Source organism: Agelaius phoeniceus, chromosome 1 (genome assembly GCF_051311805.1).
Source record: "Agelaius phoeniceus isolate bAgePho1 chromosome 1, bAgePho1.hap1, whole genome shotgun sequence".
Taxonomy (NCBI): Eukaryota; Metazoa; Chordata; class Aves; order Passeriformes; family Icteridae; genus Agelaius; species Agelaius phoeniceus.
In genome coordinates, this window is record NC_135265.1 from 137,418,006 (window position 1) to 137,435,159 (window position 17,154).

The 17,154-nt window shown below is 43.6% G+C and overlaps 1 protein-coding gene across 3 annotated transcripts in view; it reads right to left on the reverse strand.

Moving 5' to 3' along the window:
• Positions 1–15,488, reverse strand: part of DEPTOR (DEP domain containing MTOR interacting protein) — a 78,979-nt gene extending 63,491 nt beyond the window's left edge. Inside the window, exons 1-2 of one of the 3 annotated variants that reach the window (XM_054647987.2) lie at positions 15,052–15,483; positions 14,802–14,897 (exon numbers count right to left, since the gene is read on the reverse strand). In XM_054647987.2, the coding sequence (XP_054503962.1) occupies positions 14,802–14,887 (86 nt within the window). In that variant the 5' untranslated portion in view covers positions 14,888–14,897; positions 15,052–15,483. Of the gene's footprint in view, positions 1–14,801 lie in introns of all 3 variants that reach the window. The other 2 variants (XM_054647994.2, XM_077188329.1) reach the window with 2 other exon arrangements.
• Between the last annotated feature and the right edge of the window lie 1,666 nt (positions 15,489–17,154).

Genomic DNA, 17,154 nt, shown 5'->3' on the forward strand with positions numbered 1-17,154 from the left:
CTTTCCTGCCTCCACGTGCAACATTCACTCATCCTCTTGAGATCCAGATCACCAGGTTTGCAGGGACCTCCAGCTTCTAACCTGAGATCCTGTGAAGTTACTTCAAAGAACATGTCTATATAGTCATAGTCAGCTTGGTCTTCTTAGCCTGGAATTTGTCTAATTTTATATAGTGGCACATATTTATTTTACTTATTGAAATAATATAGAGTATGTAATTATTAAAGTGAATAAATCAAAATAGGTTAGAAGTCTAAATCAAATGGTGTTACAGCCTTTTAGAGTTCCCTTAAGTTGTCTTGTCTTTGAGAGTAAAATATAAGCCAGTATGACCTTTCCAGTCAGCTGGAGGCAACAAAGCAGCATAATCCTAATTAACATTCTGCTCATTTATACATTTTCTTCTTACAGAAAATCCTGTAACATTCAATAAGGTCTCACTGCCAAAAGAAAAAGAAAAAATAAACCACCATGTGCAGATGAAAAAATGAAAAATGTCTCAGAAATCTACTGACTGCCCCAGACTACACTGAGTTCCAAATGAATGCACGCCAATGGTAACAATGATTTTACTCAACAATTTTGCAATATAACACTACTGCATTTACTTTTTAAACACAGAAAGGATTGCTCTCTGACATAAATGTTTTAATGGCAAAAAACCATCCTATGTGCTTTAAATCTCTATCTAGGTCATGCAAACCCATGACAGCAAGAATTATGGTATGTGAATTTAAGGGGATTATTTAATGGGATGAAGTTGCTCACTGCCTAAATTCTGGTAGGCTAATGAAGAACTTCATCATTAGGAAAAATCTATTATTAAAAATCATAGTTAAATACTGAATCTATTTAAAACATTTTCCTTTTGCAAAAATCTAGTCTGGGGATTGTTTTGTTTGATTAGCTCAGCATTTTTCTACATCTCATATATTATGATATGAACAGATACACAGCTGTGGCACAACCACTCTATGAATAGTTCCTTCTGCCAGGATGCTATCAAGGATCTTGTCTTGTTTGATTAGGCCTTGTCAAAAGCTCACAAGTATATAAGCTTTGAAAGGATTAATATTACAGAAGCATTCTTCCTTAAGACTAAATGGAAGTTTTCTTTTAAAGTAATAAATAAATCCCTAAGGAGTCCAGAGAAGTTCTGCTGCTCTACTGAACAGCTTGCTCCCATTGCTGGGCCATGTGTTTGCCATTTCTCCTTGTAAGCAATATTCTCTCTCCACACATGCAGAAAGCTCAGTGAACAGGTATTTATGTGATCTGACAATAAATTCAAAATGTGATTTCTTACTGCTTTAATAACTCAGACCATGCATCCTGACCCTTATTCACCAAGTAAAAGCATCAGCTATACACACACATCAGCCCCAGTAGAATACTGCTGGATTTAGATTACAACAACATGGTTATGTTTACAGCATACTCCAAAATTAGTCTTGGGCCTCAACTAGAATCCAAAACACATGTTGCACAGACAGTCTGGAGATACACTTTAGATGGGCAACAGGACAAGAGGAGCCGAGTGGTTCAGGCCTGCACGGTGCCTTTACACAAACTCAGATATTCACCTATCATTGGTCTAATGGCCCAACACTGTGTGTTAATCATCCTCAAGATGATTCCTCCCCTCAAGACCAGCCCTGACACCACCTGCACGAAGAAAGGAAGATCTGTTGGAGCTTGGCTCTGGTTGCTCCTCAGGTGGTTTGAACAAGCACAGCTGGGCTGACAGACCACAGGCACTTCTTGCAGCTACCCAGGCAGGTGGAGCATGGCTAGAGCATGTGCCAAGGTTTAGTCCCTTATTTGTGCTGGCTATTAAAGCACACTACAGTGTTCATTAGGTCTTAATTTGAATGTAACCAAAACCAGTTGAATGAGAGAATCACAGAATCAGAAATGTTTATGTTGGAAAATACTTTTAAGATCATCGAGTCCAACCCTTAAACCTGGCAAGTCCACCACTAAACCAGGTCCCTAAGTGCCATGCCTTTTAAATTCCTCCAGGGATGATGACTCCACAACTTCCCTGGGCAGCCTGTTAGAGTGCTTGACAATCACTTCAGTGAAGAAATTTTGCATAATGTTCAAATCTAAACCTCCTCTGGTTCAACCTGAGGCCATTACTTCTTGTCCTATTGCTTGTTACCTGGTAGAAGAGACCAAGCTACCCCAGGTACAGCCTCCTTTCAGGCAGTTGTAAGGATTGATAAGGTCTCCCCTGAGCCTCCTTTTCTCCAGGTTAAACACCCCCAGCTCCCTCAGCTGCTCCTCACCTGAGTTGTGCTCCAGACCCTTCCCCAGCTCTGTTGCCCTTCTCTGGACACACTCCAGCCCCTCAATGTCCTCCAGTTCTGGTCTGAGGGACCCAGAACTGGACACAGGATTTGAGGTGCAGCCTCACCGGTGCTGAGGGGAACAATCCCTGCCCTGGTCCTGCTGGCCACACAGTATCTATATGATCCAGGCCAGGGTGCCATTGACCCTCTTGGCCACCTGGGCACACACTGGCTCATGTTCAGCAGCTGTTGACCAGCACCCCCAGGTCCTTTTCCAAGGGCAGCTTTCCAGCCACTCAACTCCAACTGGAGCATTGTATGGGGTTGTGAACAAAATGCAGGACCTGACACTTGGCCTTGTTGTATCTCATAAATTGGCCTCAGCCCACTGATCCATCTGGTCCAAACATCTCTGTAAAGCCCTCCTGCCCTCCAGCAGATCAGCACTCCCACACAACTTGGTATCATCTGCAAAGCTGCTGAGGGTGCCCTAGATCCCCTCATCCAGATTGTAGATGAAGACATACAACATTTCAGTCCATATGTAAGTAGGCTGTGCAGATATGAACTGCTGAAATTGCAAAAGGTTTGTGGCCACTGAAGACATGAAACCATTGATCAAGTGACCAATGCCTTTCTGTGCCTTTTCCTACATGTTTTTCATTTTCTGAGAGGGAATACTGATATTTAACATAAAAAGATATGCTGTGTAATTTTCAGCCTGTAAGCAAAATTTCACAATTTCCACTCCACTGGAACTTTTCCTTAGCCACTATATGTTTAAATAAATTCTTCTTTCCATTTTTATTGTGCTGAACAGTTTCAGGATGCCAGTTAAGAATCCTTTCTTTCTTCCTCCTTTGGCCCTATAATATCTTTCTCAAGAGTACTGTTGTTACTGGCCCCATCTAAACTCAGATGTTCCATATTCATCAGAAGAGCAAGCAACACAGGGTACAAACATATTTTGTATGAAATTATGTAGGAAACACTGTTTCAGCTGGTGTTGATTTACAGATTCAACCCAAAAAAGTAATATGAAGTTAGTAATACATTAGTTTGGAGCAGCTCTAGCCACTTGTAGCCCAACAAAGTGAATGCAAGCAATTATCCTTCAGCCACTGGTGTTTGATTCATTACAGTAGGCCCAAAGCATAGCACATGGAAAAACCACCACTTTATAGAAAACTAAGGAGATTGGATTTTCCCCCATGAGGAAATATTTTTAATGGACCTAGGCCTTGCAACATTGTGATAAAGCACAATGGCATATAGAGAAACCAAAAATCTCATTATTTTGTGTGTGTTGAAAGAAATATATTTTTATTTTATTATTATTTATTATTTATTTATATTATTTGTATTATTATTTTTAAATAGGTGGAATAATGGTAGGACACATGCTTGATATAATCATGCCTTTGATTGTAGGACAGACTACCAGATGAGATGTGCCCCTCCAAGGGAAGAAAATGTTAATAGTTCAAATACCTTCCTCCCTCAACATGTGAATGAAAATCCTCTTTCCACAAGCAAGGTTGGAGCTGCAGGACTATGCACAGAAACCTGTGCACACAAATGAACTCCCAAACTGGTCCCTCCTTTGTGCACAGTGAGGGGATCTGACAGTGTCATGCAGGCAGTGAGAAAGAGGAGCAGGTGGCTGGCCCTGAGATTACTGTTCCTCCTGTAATGCCAGCATGGCACAGCCAGCAGCATTTCTGGCACCATGACCTACTGGCCTTGCAGCACATATTACTCTCTACTGTCTCCAATCTTTTCCCTATTCTCACTCTTCAAGGATTGCTATAAAAGTAGCGTGTCACAAATATGTGCACTTTGGTTTCTGCACCCCAAGTTCTTGAGGCATGAATCTACAGATCACAAAAAACTTGGAAATCTTGGTGGTGGGAAGAGTTGTGATGTTGGCATTTGATGAATCTCACGTGATCTGAGGTAAAATCCTAGCCTAACTTAGGACATTGAGGTCAAGGGAGTCAGGCTGTCACCTTCACATCTTCCTAAAAATCTCAGTTGAAACAGAGAGATTTCAAAAGTTCTTGGGAGTCATTTGGAAATTGATACATTTCTCATCCTTAAATTTGCTTGAAAATCTGGACAATGTGAGAGCAGTGGTACAAACTAAGGCAGCTGATTTTGCACTGGAGTAGGTTAGGAGGCATTCTTAGAAGCTCTCCCACCAGTGTCACTGAGTGGATAATTTTCTCTGGTTACCAGCCAATAACAAAAAGCTGATAATATCAGCCACCACAGCTTAAAGAAGACAACACACTATGCCTTCATAAAATATTCATTTGGAAGGGATCTCTGGAGGTCATCTGGTCCAATCTATACTGAAAGCATAACCAGTTAGTACAAGTTGCTCAGGGTCATGTCCAGACAAGATTTTAATATTTCAGAGCTTCTCTGGACTCCTATTCCATTTTTTTACTTACCCTCACAGACAATAATTCTTTCTAAACCTCTGATTAGGAAGTCCCTTGCAAATTTTGACTACTGCCTCTTGTACCATCCCTGTGCACTTTGGAAAATTCTCTCCCCCTTTCCCTATATAATCTCATTTTAGTATTTGCAACCAGAAGAATCCCCCAGGCCTTTTCTTCTCTAGGCTGAGCAGATCCATCCCTCAGCACCTCCTTGTATATCACATGTCCTGGCCCAACCCCAGCCTGAGAGCCAGCCCTCCTTGGGGCTTGAGTCTTGTAAGAAGACAACTTTTTGCAGTCTGTTTTAGAGTTGTATAATTTTGCATAAATTAAAGATAAATAAATAAATCTTATTAAAATAAAATAAAGCTTTCAATAAACCTTGCTTTATTTCTTCTGTTCAGTGTGTTTTTATGAACCCATTTTCATCCCTTCTCTAATTAGACATGTAGTAACATGATACCAATGGCTCCTATTATGGACCCATTTTTCTTGTCACTTATTAAGCTAATTTAATCTCACCTATTTCTACCATTTGCCAAAAGACTTGAAAAGTGTGAGTTTATTATATGTGCTAAGAGTTTTAAAAATAATGTCCAATGCAAGTCTTTATGCTTCCAGACACTCTCAAAATGGTATTTGTACAATCTCTTTTGGGATTTATACATGATAATGCTACTTTGAACTTCTTCCCGTGACAATTTCCCTCTGTTTGCACTGAACAACCAGCAAAATAGCAGTTTAAGCTAAGTTACTTTTTCTACATCTTAGTAAAAATAAATTAATTTCAACTAGAGGAAAGTGTAAGTTAATTATATCCTGTGCATCAGGAAACAATTAACAGCTTTCTATTACATCGCCCTAATTTCTAAGCTATACAATTATATGCTACTGCAGAAAAGGATGTATGATTATCAAGACAAGGATCTTTTCAGAAAAAAATGAAAGGAAATTTTTCCACAGCTGACAATCAGTGCTATAAATAATGCCTAGCTAATATCTTTTCAGAAGTAATTTCCATTATTTGCAATCCTAACTTTGAGTGATGTGTTGGCTGTGTGTTGTCAGATTCTCCTTCCAGAGAGGATGAGCATAAATGTTGGACTGATTCCTCAGATAAACCCTCAAAAAGTCAGCTTCCTGTGAATATTTTGCAATACTCATTGGAATTAAATAAAAAATCATTGTTTTTACTAACCAAATTGTAATTATCTCTTGCATTCGCTTTGCCTCTTAAACCAGGGCCAAGACTGGCTTGTACAAACACAAAGGGACAGGCAGGCCTGCTTTAAGCAGCCCCAATGCCTTGAAGATACAAGTCACAATGCAAGGAGCAACAGACATGACATACAAACATTTCTTTTTACCTGCCAATAAACCCATTTGGCCCAATACACAGGTAAGGGGTGCAGACAGAGAGCCAGTGGGTTGTACAGCTGTTGAGCTGGACACCAACAGAAACACTACAGAAAAACACCCCACAGTACTTAATGTGAGAAGCAATGAAGCAAACCAACACAAAGCTCTGTAACACAAAGTCAAAGGCTACTGTGCTGGATGGCCACCATACTGCTGGGGATGGGAGAATCTTCCCAAACCAGGTACAGCATATAAGATTCATACAGGATAAATATCATAGTGCTGCATGAGCAGAACTTTGGTCTCTGCAGACTCCTTGTGCAATGCCCCTTTCAGGACAGATATACCACTCCCCCAAAAAGTCTAAGTTCTGTTTAAAGCTCTCCATCCCTATTATTTTCCACCTCAAGTCTTCTGTGCACTGTCCTCAACAAACATGATCTTGTTTGAATCTTATCTAGCATTACAGCTTGGAAATACAGCTGCCACAGCTCTTGAGAAGAATAAGTGTCTGTCTCCCAGATTCCTTCTACTGGCTTCTCCTCTTCTGTCACACCAAACACAGTATTACCATACTTGACTCTGAAGCTCCCATCTTTGCTATCACCATCTCTTAGGTGTGTTGGCTTTTGCTCTGATCAGCCATTTAGTAACTGTTGTTTGATTTTTTACCTTCAAGTGAGCATCTCTGTGTTTGCTGCCTTAATAGAGAAGGCACCCTCACCCAAACAGCCACAGACCCATTTGGATGGAGTCACCCAAATCTTGTCTAGCATTGCTATGATCTCTGCCAAAAACCTGATGTAAACAAGGGTCAAGCATAGCAAGAACGGGGGTGAGAAGGGGCTCGTGGCCTGGCAGAGCTGTACTTTTAACTTCAAGAACTGATTCCCTGACAAGACAGTCTCACTGTGGGGTCCTCATCCCCTGACCTCAGGCCAGCTGATCTTACCCCTTACACCATCATCGGCGCTAGTTTGACAGGATGACACCCTGGCTGAGCCCCCCTGACTGTTCACCATGGGCTCAGACATGCACCAGTGCAGTGCACCAGCCACACAGCAGAAGCCCCAGTCCAAGGGAATTGGGCTGCTCTTTTCTGCAGCAGTAGCCAGACACATTGAATCAACAGTCCTGTAAAACCCACAGTGTGACCTTCCCCTGGCTTCTCACAGAAACCAGAAAACGCTCATCTGCCTGCAAATCCCTGTGACACAGCTGTGGTAGCCCATGACCCAACCACACAATTGCAAAGAAATGGAGAATTACAGCCTTGTGATGTGGAAACGTGCTTCCATATTCGCTCTGAATTAGCAAGTGCAATCAGAAACAATTTTTAATTATTTGCAACTGCACCTTTGAGGTCTGAACACATTTACTAGATTGAGGCACTGCTAAGATGAAAACTATTAAAACTGCAAAAGGCTGATAATCAAGGGCAGGGTTGCCTTCTGAAGTAGTGCTGTCACACTGGTGATAAGCTGGTCATGCAAATTGCAGAGTACAAATTTCAAAACACATGAAATGTCAGTATTTCAACGTCTATTCACGTACAATACTGTGACAAGAGTGCAGAGGTAAAGGTAAAAGCCTTGAGAGAAAAAAAACATCGTCAAACTTAGTCTCTGTTCCTGTCCAATAACAGCATGTACATTGGGCATTTTAAACTCAATATCATTTTTACAATGTCTTCTACCGGAGCCTGAAATTTTTTAATGGGAATCCAGCAAATTAAACCCTGAGGAGGTGGTCAAGCAAACCCAGCAGTGGCTGCTGCCACCATTCCCTCTCCCTGTACTTGACCATGTGTTTGCACTGCCTCCTTCACCCCAGTGCTGGCACTGGTCTGACTTCACACTGAACCTGTTTAGAAAGTTAAATTTTTCTTATTTGGCTTCAGCTGCTTCAGTTCCCTGAACTTCTGATCCCAGACAAACACCAGTGCGAAGTGCAAGGGAAGTGATAAGAGCGGGGCAGCAGCAGCCTGCAGCTGGATCCGCTCTATCAGTAAACCACAGCCTCAAACCGTGCCTATTCCAGTGACAGGGGGGAAGCCAGCACCCATTTCTCCCCCTGAACTTCTTCAGAGAAAGCTTTTTTGTGGTCATGTGATAAATTGGTTTGTAAAACTGACCCAACTGAAATACCAGCCTTCCAAAAGCTCTGCTGATCACTCCCGCAGCGCAGGTCACCATCTGCTGATGGTCCAGAGGTGCTTAGGCCAGTCCAAAGGACTGAGGAGGGAACCGGAAGGCAAGAACACCTATTTAATTCCACTGGTTTATGCATTAAAATTGTTTAAAATATATCTCCACACTTGGGAGTTATTTTTCTCTATGCTTTCAGGATGCCACTCTTGGGCTCAAGGTCTGACCTCCCAAACCAGAAATCCCAGTCCTGACAGAATCCCACCTTGGTGGCTTCACACAGACCATCCCTCACTGTCCAGAACCCACCACTGCTGCAAGACACTACAGACAACCTCAGGCAAGATTTGTGTTGGAAGTGCTTTATTTTTCCTCAGAGCATACAGCAGCTACCCCTGATGGGACCTGATAAACAGCTCAAATTCCTAGGCACTACACAAACAGTAAATTAGAATGACAAGTGATAGGAAGAGTTCTCTGTCATGGTGCCAGCCTATGGCCACTGCTCCCACAGAAGCAGGGTTCATGCAATAAATGCAAACCTAGATTGATTTTGGCACATTCATTCTGCCTTCCCTGCATGACCATCAACACTGAAACAAGTTTCTTTCACTTTTTCATAGGCAACTCCTCTAACATAAAATAAATAAAAAATATTCTTGCATATGCCATACACATCAAATCGCCTGCCGCTCTCTGCTAACCTGAGACAAAAGTTAATCATTGACTCCATCTGGAATGGAATACATAAAATATACAACACGAACCACTCATACAACATTTGCCTTCTTATGTACACAGTGAAAGAATGATCACTATTTGCACATGCGTTGTTAACTACTTGATCTCTCAGCTGCACTTGAGGAAAGCTGCTGAGGGCAACAACTGAATTATTAAAAGGCACAGCTACAAGGAAAGAAATAAGGAAACAAAGCCTTACATCTTCATTTCTAGAAAAATTGAATAGCCCAGATTTTACTGAACGACATGAGAAATTGAAATTCCTGGCCCAGAAATCTCTTACATATATGTATATATACAGATGGGGTTTGTCATTAGAATTAGTACCAACAGGCAAGATTGAAACACATGAAAGGGTGAATCAAGAATCAAAGACTCTAGAAAAATGAACATATAAATCTGAGAAACACTTTTTAAAAAAAACATTAAATAATTTATAGTATACACATAATAATTTATAGTATATATACATAATAAAAATATGTAATTGAAATTGTTGTGATAGAGTATAGTTAGTGAGAAACCTGATTTCAGAACACTTCATTTTGCAGCTTTACCAACCTTTACTTTAACATCTTTTCTTTCAGTGTATCACTCAGGTGAAACCTTACAAAGAAAAATGACAATTTTTTGGTTGCTTGATTCTGGAAAACAAATTGATGGAAGTGAAATTATTTGTACAGAGAGTTCTGGAGGAGTCTGCTCCACAGAGATCTGATGATGTAATCTCTGTGTTCTATCCACGTTGAAGAAATGAGCATACAAGGGTCTTCTCAAGTGAGATAACTGAAAACTACTTTTTCAGGGTTAGTTTTAAACCAATTCAGCTCTTGGGAAATGCAACCACTGTTGAAGAACTAAGGAAGTGGCAAGAAAAATGTTCAGGGGGTAGAAAAACAATCATTCCCTGAGGAGGAAGTACAAAATTGGATTGTTTTAGGCAGATTACAAAATCTCATTTTAAGAGATTCTGTCAGTTCTTCAAATGGCATTGATGTTAGTTTAACATCTAGGGATGTGACTTGAGAATAAGTGACCTCTAGACAATTATATATCTCAAATCCTTTTAGAGTCTAAGCTTACAACAGAGTCTTAACACACTTTCAAGCACAGTGATGGCATTTAATAAATTCTGTAACTGCACAGTTTATATAATCCTGTATCACAGCAATACATTAACACTAAGGTTCTTTTGATATCATTGCTCTAGGAACTATCACTTTTTTGTGTCATGGGCTTTCTGCACCTTACAGTGCTAATGAACTTTTCAATCCTACCACCATGAAAAAAATGTTGACTGTTTATTGCTTAGAATAAGAAAAAAGCTATGAACCTGTAGGTGCTGCCATCCTTCACAAATTAATGACTCTGAAAGTTATGCACTCCAATGTGGCTTCTGAAAGTGATAAGGTTCCTGAAGTAAAATCTTTGGAAGACCAGTGAAACTGGTTTTGTCTTACAGCTTCAAAATGTGTAGCTGTTTATCATGTAAAACCTTTAACTCTGTGAAACAAAACTCATACACCAACTCTGACAAAAAGGGAAATAAATTTCTGTTGAAACTTTTGTCTCTTCCAAAAGAAAGAAAAATCTCTAAGAAACATGCTTCATATTTCTCTAAGTAGAAAGAAAGACGATCCTGATTATAAAAACTATTCTATCAAAATCGCTGCCTCATCTAAAGAAGTAAATAAAATAAAATAATAAATAAAACATATTTATTTACCCAACTATTTAACAAAAGTGTGGATAGGGAAAGATGTAGTTTCTTGTAAAAACTGATGATAAAGAGGGATCCAAAAGTCTGCAGAGACATTAAGTATCATTGAAGTTACACCTACTACAGAGAACCGTACACCATATACAATGGCAATAATAGGTGTTTAAATATTGCTGCTCAGCCGACTGGAGCCTGAGGATTCCTGAATTACTAGGCACATTTTCTGCAAGAAATGAGGGACTCTTGGGAGATACACAAGATTTTGGTGACAATCTGGCATCAAGAAACAATTAGCAGATGAGGAGATTTCAGACACCCTTACCTCAGAAGACAGGCAACAAGCATCCATATCAAAACATGCCCATTGAAACTGCTTTTGGTGGCCCGAGGGCAAGATCAGCTCTATCCAAGTCAGTGCTCAAACCCAGACATAATACTTTAATCCTTCTGCCAAACACTGCTGAAATGGGCACAACCTGTTGCCTTCAACTGTGAGAGAAATCAGCTTGGAATTGCTCTGCTTCTGATAAAATTCTTAACAACTTCAGTAGTGCCTTTATTAAGCTTCCAAGAATGACTATCAATGTGACACCTCCCTTCAGGCACTCCCAGCAAGGTCAGGGAAGCTCAGGGACATTCACTTGCCCAGGGCTGTATCAGGCAGGGATGTAGCAGGGTGGAGGCCTCCAAGGGCTCTCCCAGTCCTGAGGAATCTGAAGGCCCCGTGATCCTCTCAAATATTTTAAGGACAATGCTGTTGCAACCTCCTGAGAAGAGAGAGCTCACCACTGAACAGCTGTAGGGTCTCTGCAGCAGAACAAAGGGAAGAGCTGAGATTTTGGGTGGCTGGAGCTGTCAGACAGCCAGAGTCTGCAGTTTGTCTCTGCAGGACCACTGGTGCCAAAGCTTACAGACGGGTCATGACCAGCCCAGCTTTCCCCTTGCTCTTGCCAATCTCTTGCATGGCAACAGACACTGCCAAAGGGTCTGTGCCGGTGTGTCACAGTGCTGAAATCTTCAGCTTTCCTTCACAGCTGTCAGCTTCATAATTTAAAGGCTCACCAAGAGCCAAACTTTTAAGTCCTCAGTTTAAAAGATGTGTTTCTATTAAGCAAAAGTAAGAGTTAGGTATTTGCTCAGACAGCTACTGGGTATAGAGGCAAAGGACACTACTGGATGTAAAAATTTACCATGTTATCTAACATACAGCTCAACATACAGCTCAACATACAGCTCTTATTTCTTTTTCCATAAATCACCCCACCCATGGGCCAGGATTTACATCACAGCCTATGCCAGCAGCCAAGTTCCTGGGCACCCGCTGACATTGCACACATCAGGGCAGAGGCTCCTGACCTTGCAAAGGCAAAACACACATCACAAGCAACCAAGAGACAGGAACAAGGAGAAGGAAAAAACTCTTTGTCCTACTCCTTTCCCTCCCCCAGCCACTGTGCACTTGTCTCGGGGGTGGAAGAGGACACAGGGCTTCCATTCCCACCACAGGCACTACCAGTGTGCAAAGTCAGGCTTGCCAAGGTGCTGCTCAGACAACTTTGACCCTCACTGCATCAGATCCCTGCCAGAGAAGGACAGACATGCAACAGCCCATGGGAATGAGAGCTGTGAGGCAACACGTGAGGCCAGAGCAAGACAGGCACTAGGAACTCTGCAAGGAATTTAAAGCAAGCAGCTCTGGTAAGTATTTGAGTTTAGACACACGTGCTGTTTGGTCTAGTACAAGAGTGCTTTAAATACCTCCATTTGGTTGGGTTTGTGTAAGTAATACCATGCTCACAGTTTCACTTTACACTTTTACTCCTCAGTTATGTGCTCATCTTGCGTGCACTTTCACCCAAATACACACATAATCACCTGTCTGGCTGCATCAATCCCACTGGGGAATCTTGCAGTTGTAAGCATCACTAAGAATAGAGTACAGTATGCTGCCTTGAGTGCACGTGTGTGCTGGTTTTCTATCATCTGTTTGCCTGCCCCAAAGGCTGCTGATATAAACTGTCTTTGATCCTGAAAACACTCCACATTTTCATTTTGCATTAACAATTATATGCTTATCTTGGACAGGAAAAGGGAAACTTTAAATGCAGGGTTGGCTAAAACTTGTCTGCCAGCCAGTCTTCTATCACTTATTTGTGGCTTTTATTGCCTGGAAAACTGAAGAATACGAGTCCTTTGCACAGAATATCCCAGAGAAATATCACAGAGAAACAGAATGAAGTTAAGAAAAAATTGGGGGGAAGCAGACAATTTTGGGTGCAGTTTCACAATAGGGTTCCAGCTGACCCAATAGCTCACTGCTATCCAAATGGAAATTTTGTGTCTTGTCTACCACAACCACTTCTTCCTCCTGGCTACACATTCCCAACACCAATTTTCTGTGGCTTCTTGAAGTCAGCAGATCAGAAAATCAACCTACACACCAAATCACCACACTGGATCTGTTTTCAAGAAGTCCAAGAAGTTACCTGAGCAGGCACAAAGAGGTGGGACTACTGCTGGGTAGAAGGAAAAGGGCCAGAAGAGTGGATCTCCCTGCTCAGCAGCAGCCAGACTGACTTGCTCATGAACTCCCAGTCCAAGCAGATCTAAGCCACTTATAGATCCATGAAGGAATGTCCACAGGTAACTTCACAGGATGGGCAATAGTTATTTTGTATCTGCAAATCATCTTTGACTGTGTTTCAATACCATAATAAATAAAATGACAAATGTAATTCTTGATAACAACACAGATGAGTTTATTCTAGGAGCCAGACTTGATAACATTTCCTCAGTTTCTCCTTTGGGAAAGATTGCAAAGCTTTTGCTTTTACATTTAACTATGAGGTATACAGAAAGATTAATGTGATCCTTATAGAAATTTTGTATTAGCCTGAAATCTTCAACTTCTAGTAACATAAATTAGAAACAACAGAATTCTTATCTGACACTTGGATGCTCAACTCTGCAACAAATCCACCATGCAGGACCTGTGCCAGTGTACTCTGTCACCCTAAAGGCTACTTTGAAGCAGAATCTCAAACTTGGAGGAGGCACTGGTGTGTACTGCTGCCAAATCACCAAAATAACATTTACTTGCCAAAGAGGAGTATCACTGGTGTGCATCACAAAGTGGCACTTCTCCTTCCTTTATGGATGCAAACAGTGTCTGTGCTAGCAGCAATGATGGCATCTGCCAAAGCAGGGAACATTTCTAACACTTTCCAGAGTTTGTCTGGCATCTGAGAAAAAAGTTTTAAAAAATTTAAGAAAAACTACTGAGAAAAGATTTTTATTATCCCCTTCTAGTTACTTATATAACACATTATAGTGAGATTTTTCTTCCTGAATCACAAGATGGTCCATCACCAAACCGACATTATTAAAATTACTTTTTCTCCTCTGCACTGTATAGGTACAGCTGGCACACATAGCCAGCATACACCGCAGAATTAAAAATTAACTGAGTCAGGCATTTTTGTTCAAGGCTCCTGCGCTGCTCACAACTCCAGTCACACAGCACTGTTAATTGCTGCTGGCACTGACAGTAGGGATCCCCATCCATCTGCTGGGACCAGCTGATGCGAAATAAAAACAGTCCCTTGGAGTGAGGCTCAGCTCTGCGGGGTCAGTGCCCGGCGCCGCTGCCAGTGCCGGCCGGGCTGTGCGGGAGCGCTGCCCTGCGCTCGCCCTGGCTCTCCATGGGGTGCTGAGACACTTTACCTCTTATGGTTTCTTTGGGGTTTTAATCATTAAAGACGCCGCTCTCCTGCAGCGTTTGATGCCTTTAGTGACGCAGCAGCCTCTCCCCAGCCGCCTCCTGCTCCACGCAGGGGAGCGGAGGTGCCGCGGCAGAAGCCCCCGTGCGGTGCTTGCCCTCCCCGGGCTCGCAGCGCCGCTGCGGCCCCTCGTCCTCGTCGCTGCTGGAAGCGGGGCCGGAGCCCGGGGCCGCGATGGAAGCGGGGCAGGTGCTCCGGTGCAAAGAAAGTCCGCGGGGACAGACCCTCACCCTGTGCCTCCCAAACCTCCCCCTCCCGCCGTCAGCGGGGCTGCTGCTGACCCCGGGTAAAGCGGGGAGGAAGGCACCGCTTACCGGAGCTGCTCGCCGGTGAGCAGGACCTCGGCCATGTGCTCCAGCTCCGCCGCTTTCTGCTGCATGCTGCTCATGCCCTCCTCCATCGCCGCCGGCCTGCGGGCACAGCACCGCCGGCTGAGGGGGGACCGGCACTCGCCGCCCCCGGCCGCGCTGCCCCCGCCGGCAGCCCCGGGGCGCCTCCCGCCCGGCTCCGGAGCTCTCCGGTGGTGGCGGGCAGCGACAGCCACCTCCTGCCGCTCCGGCTCACCTGAGCGCCTCAGGTCACTTTTCCCCTCGGCAGGCTCGGATCCCTCCCGCCGCTTCCCGTGTTATTGTGTCACTGGCAGGCGGAGAAACACATGGCTGCAGCCGCCGCGCCGCAGCCGGGCTCGCCGAGGCAGCAGCGGCCCCCCCCGGCTGTCACACGGCAGGGTCGGCGCTGCCCCCGCGGGAAGGGGCCGGCTCCCCGCCGGGGGCTGCGAGCCAAGCGGCTGCTGCCGCTGCCCGCCCCGCCAGCCCCGGCCCGGGAGGCGGAAAGCGGCCGCGCACGGGGGAGCGCAGCGCTCCCCGCCCGTGGCTCCTTCCCGCGGGTGCAAAGTCCCGCGTCCTCCCTTCAACGCGGGGCTGCTCGGAGGAGCAGTGAGCTCGGGAAAAGCCGATCCGACTGCGCGGGAGGAGATGCGACCGCTGCCCGCTCAGGTAGTGCGGGCTGCGCCTTGGCAGCGATCCTTGGAGATGCAGCGCGGGGCGGGCAGTAGAAAGGGAGCTGGTGATCTGGGGTTTCAACCTCAAAAACTGTTACTGCCCTCCTGCTGTTCACATTTCCGCTTATCTGCCACCCAGGGGTTATTTTCAAACCCTGATCCCCTGCTTACATCAACTCTTTGTCTCCAGGAGACAGAGGATGCAGAATTCTTGCGGGCAGAGGAACATTTTGTCTTGGAAACGGGAAATAAATTGCAAGGTCACGAATACTGTCAACATTTTTGATGGGGGGAAAAAAAATCGCCCTTTTCTTTAAAAAAGTCCAGGAGGAGGCATCTTCTGCAGTGGTCCAAGGATGGTTTTCATTTGCAAACACATGCAATACCTTGATTGCCTACTCATTGCCTTTATAGCTGTCTGAACATACTGAACATACATTTGTGCATGGAAATTGTTTCTGCTAAAGCACTTGCAATACTGTCATCGATTCAGAACCAAAATAATAGAACCACAAGAAAAACTAAGAAGGAATCAAGTGAACCTAGTAGCAATGAGAGTGCAGACAATGGGAAGGTGTTGTTTGCATCACCCATAGTAGAATTGTGGCATTTATTACCAAAGGTGGCTCTGGATGTAAAAGAATGGACTTGGAACCAAGGAGAAAAACACTTGGAAAAGAAATCTACATAGGGTTACTAAGCAGACAGCAGCCACATCCAGCTCAGGAAATTCTCTGTTCTAAAAATAATGGCCTCACAAGGCAAGCACTTGTGTGACATTTCATATGTGCTTTCCCTGCTGCTCCCTACTCATCTGTTTATAGCCACTGAGATGAACACAGGACTAGATGGACCTTTGGTTCAATCCAATAGAGTCCTTCTAATGAGCACCTTTGTGGGTCTCAAAGAGCACTAGAGGTCCATCAATGGCAAAGGGAGAAAAACACAATCTGCCTTTGTTTTATTTAGGCCAGACAGAGGAACACCTTAGGACTGTAAGCACTGCAGCCTGAGATTATTTTCTGTAAATTTGGAAGGCATGCATTTAACCTGAATACTTGCAAACAGCCTCTAATTCCACTCATACTGCAAACATACAAAGTACAGATTCACAGAGCTGGAAACAAAAAGAGAATTGAAACAACCATCTCATCTGACCTTATCTTTAAGACAAAGAACTTACACAGCAATTTTTATCAAGCACTTTATCACATGACTGAAGGAAAGACAATTTCAAGAGAATGTACATTGCAGACCATTTCTGGGTAAATGCTTGGCTCTATCACCTGGCTTTGGCTGATTTCATCCATTCACTGCTGTTAAAAGGAGATACACTGTTCCTCCAGGCTCTGGCAACACAATCTGCAATGTGTCTTATGTTAGTTTTCCCAATTTTAGGTCCTCTGCTTGTTACAATTCAATTCACTAAACAGGCAAAAGGGTAACAGAAAGTGGGGAACTTTCTTCTGAGCTAGTAAGCAGAGCTGTGCAGTTGGCTGCAGGATGCAATGAATGCCAGAGCTGACACCAAGGTAGAGTGGGCCTTGGCAGCTTGAAACAGGAACAGTAGAGGAGGAAGAGGGAGAAGAAGCTGCCGTCATGCAGTGACAAAGTGTCATGACAGGGTGCTTGTGGAACTGCAGCCTGAAATCCATATCCTCCCCTGT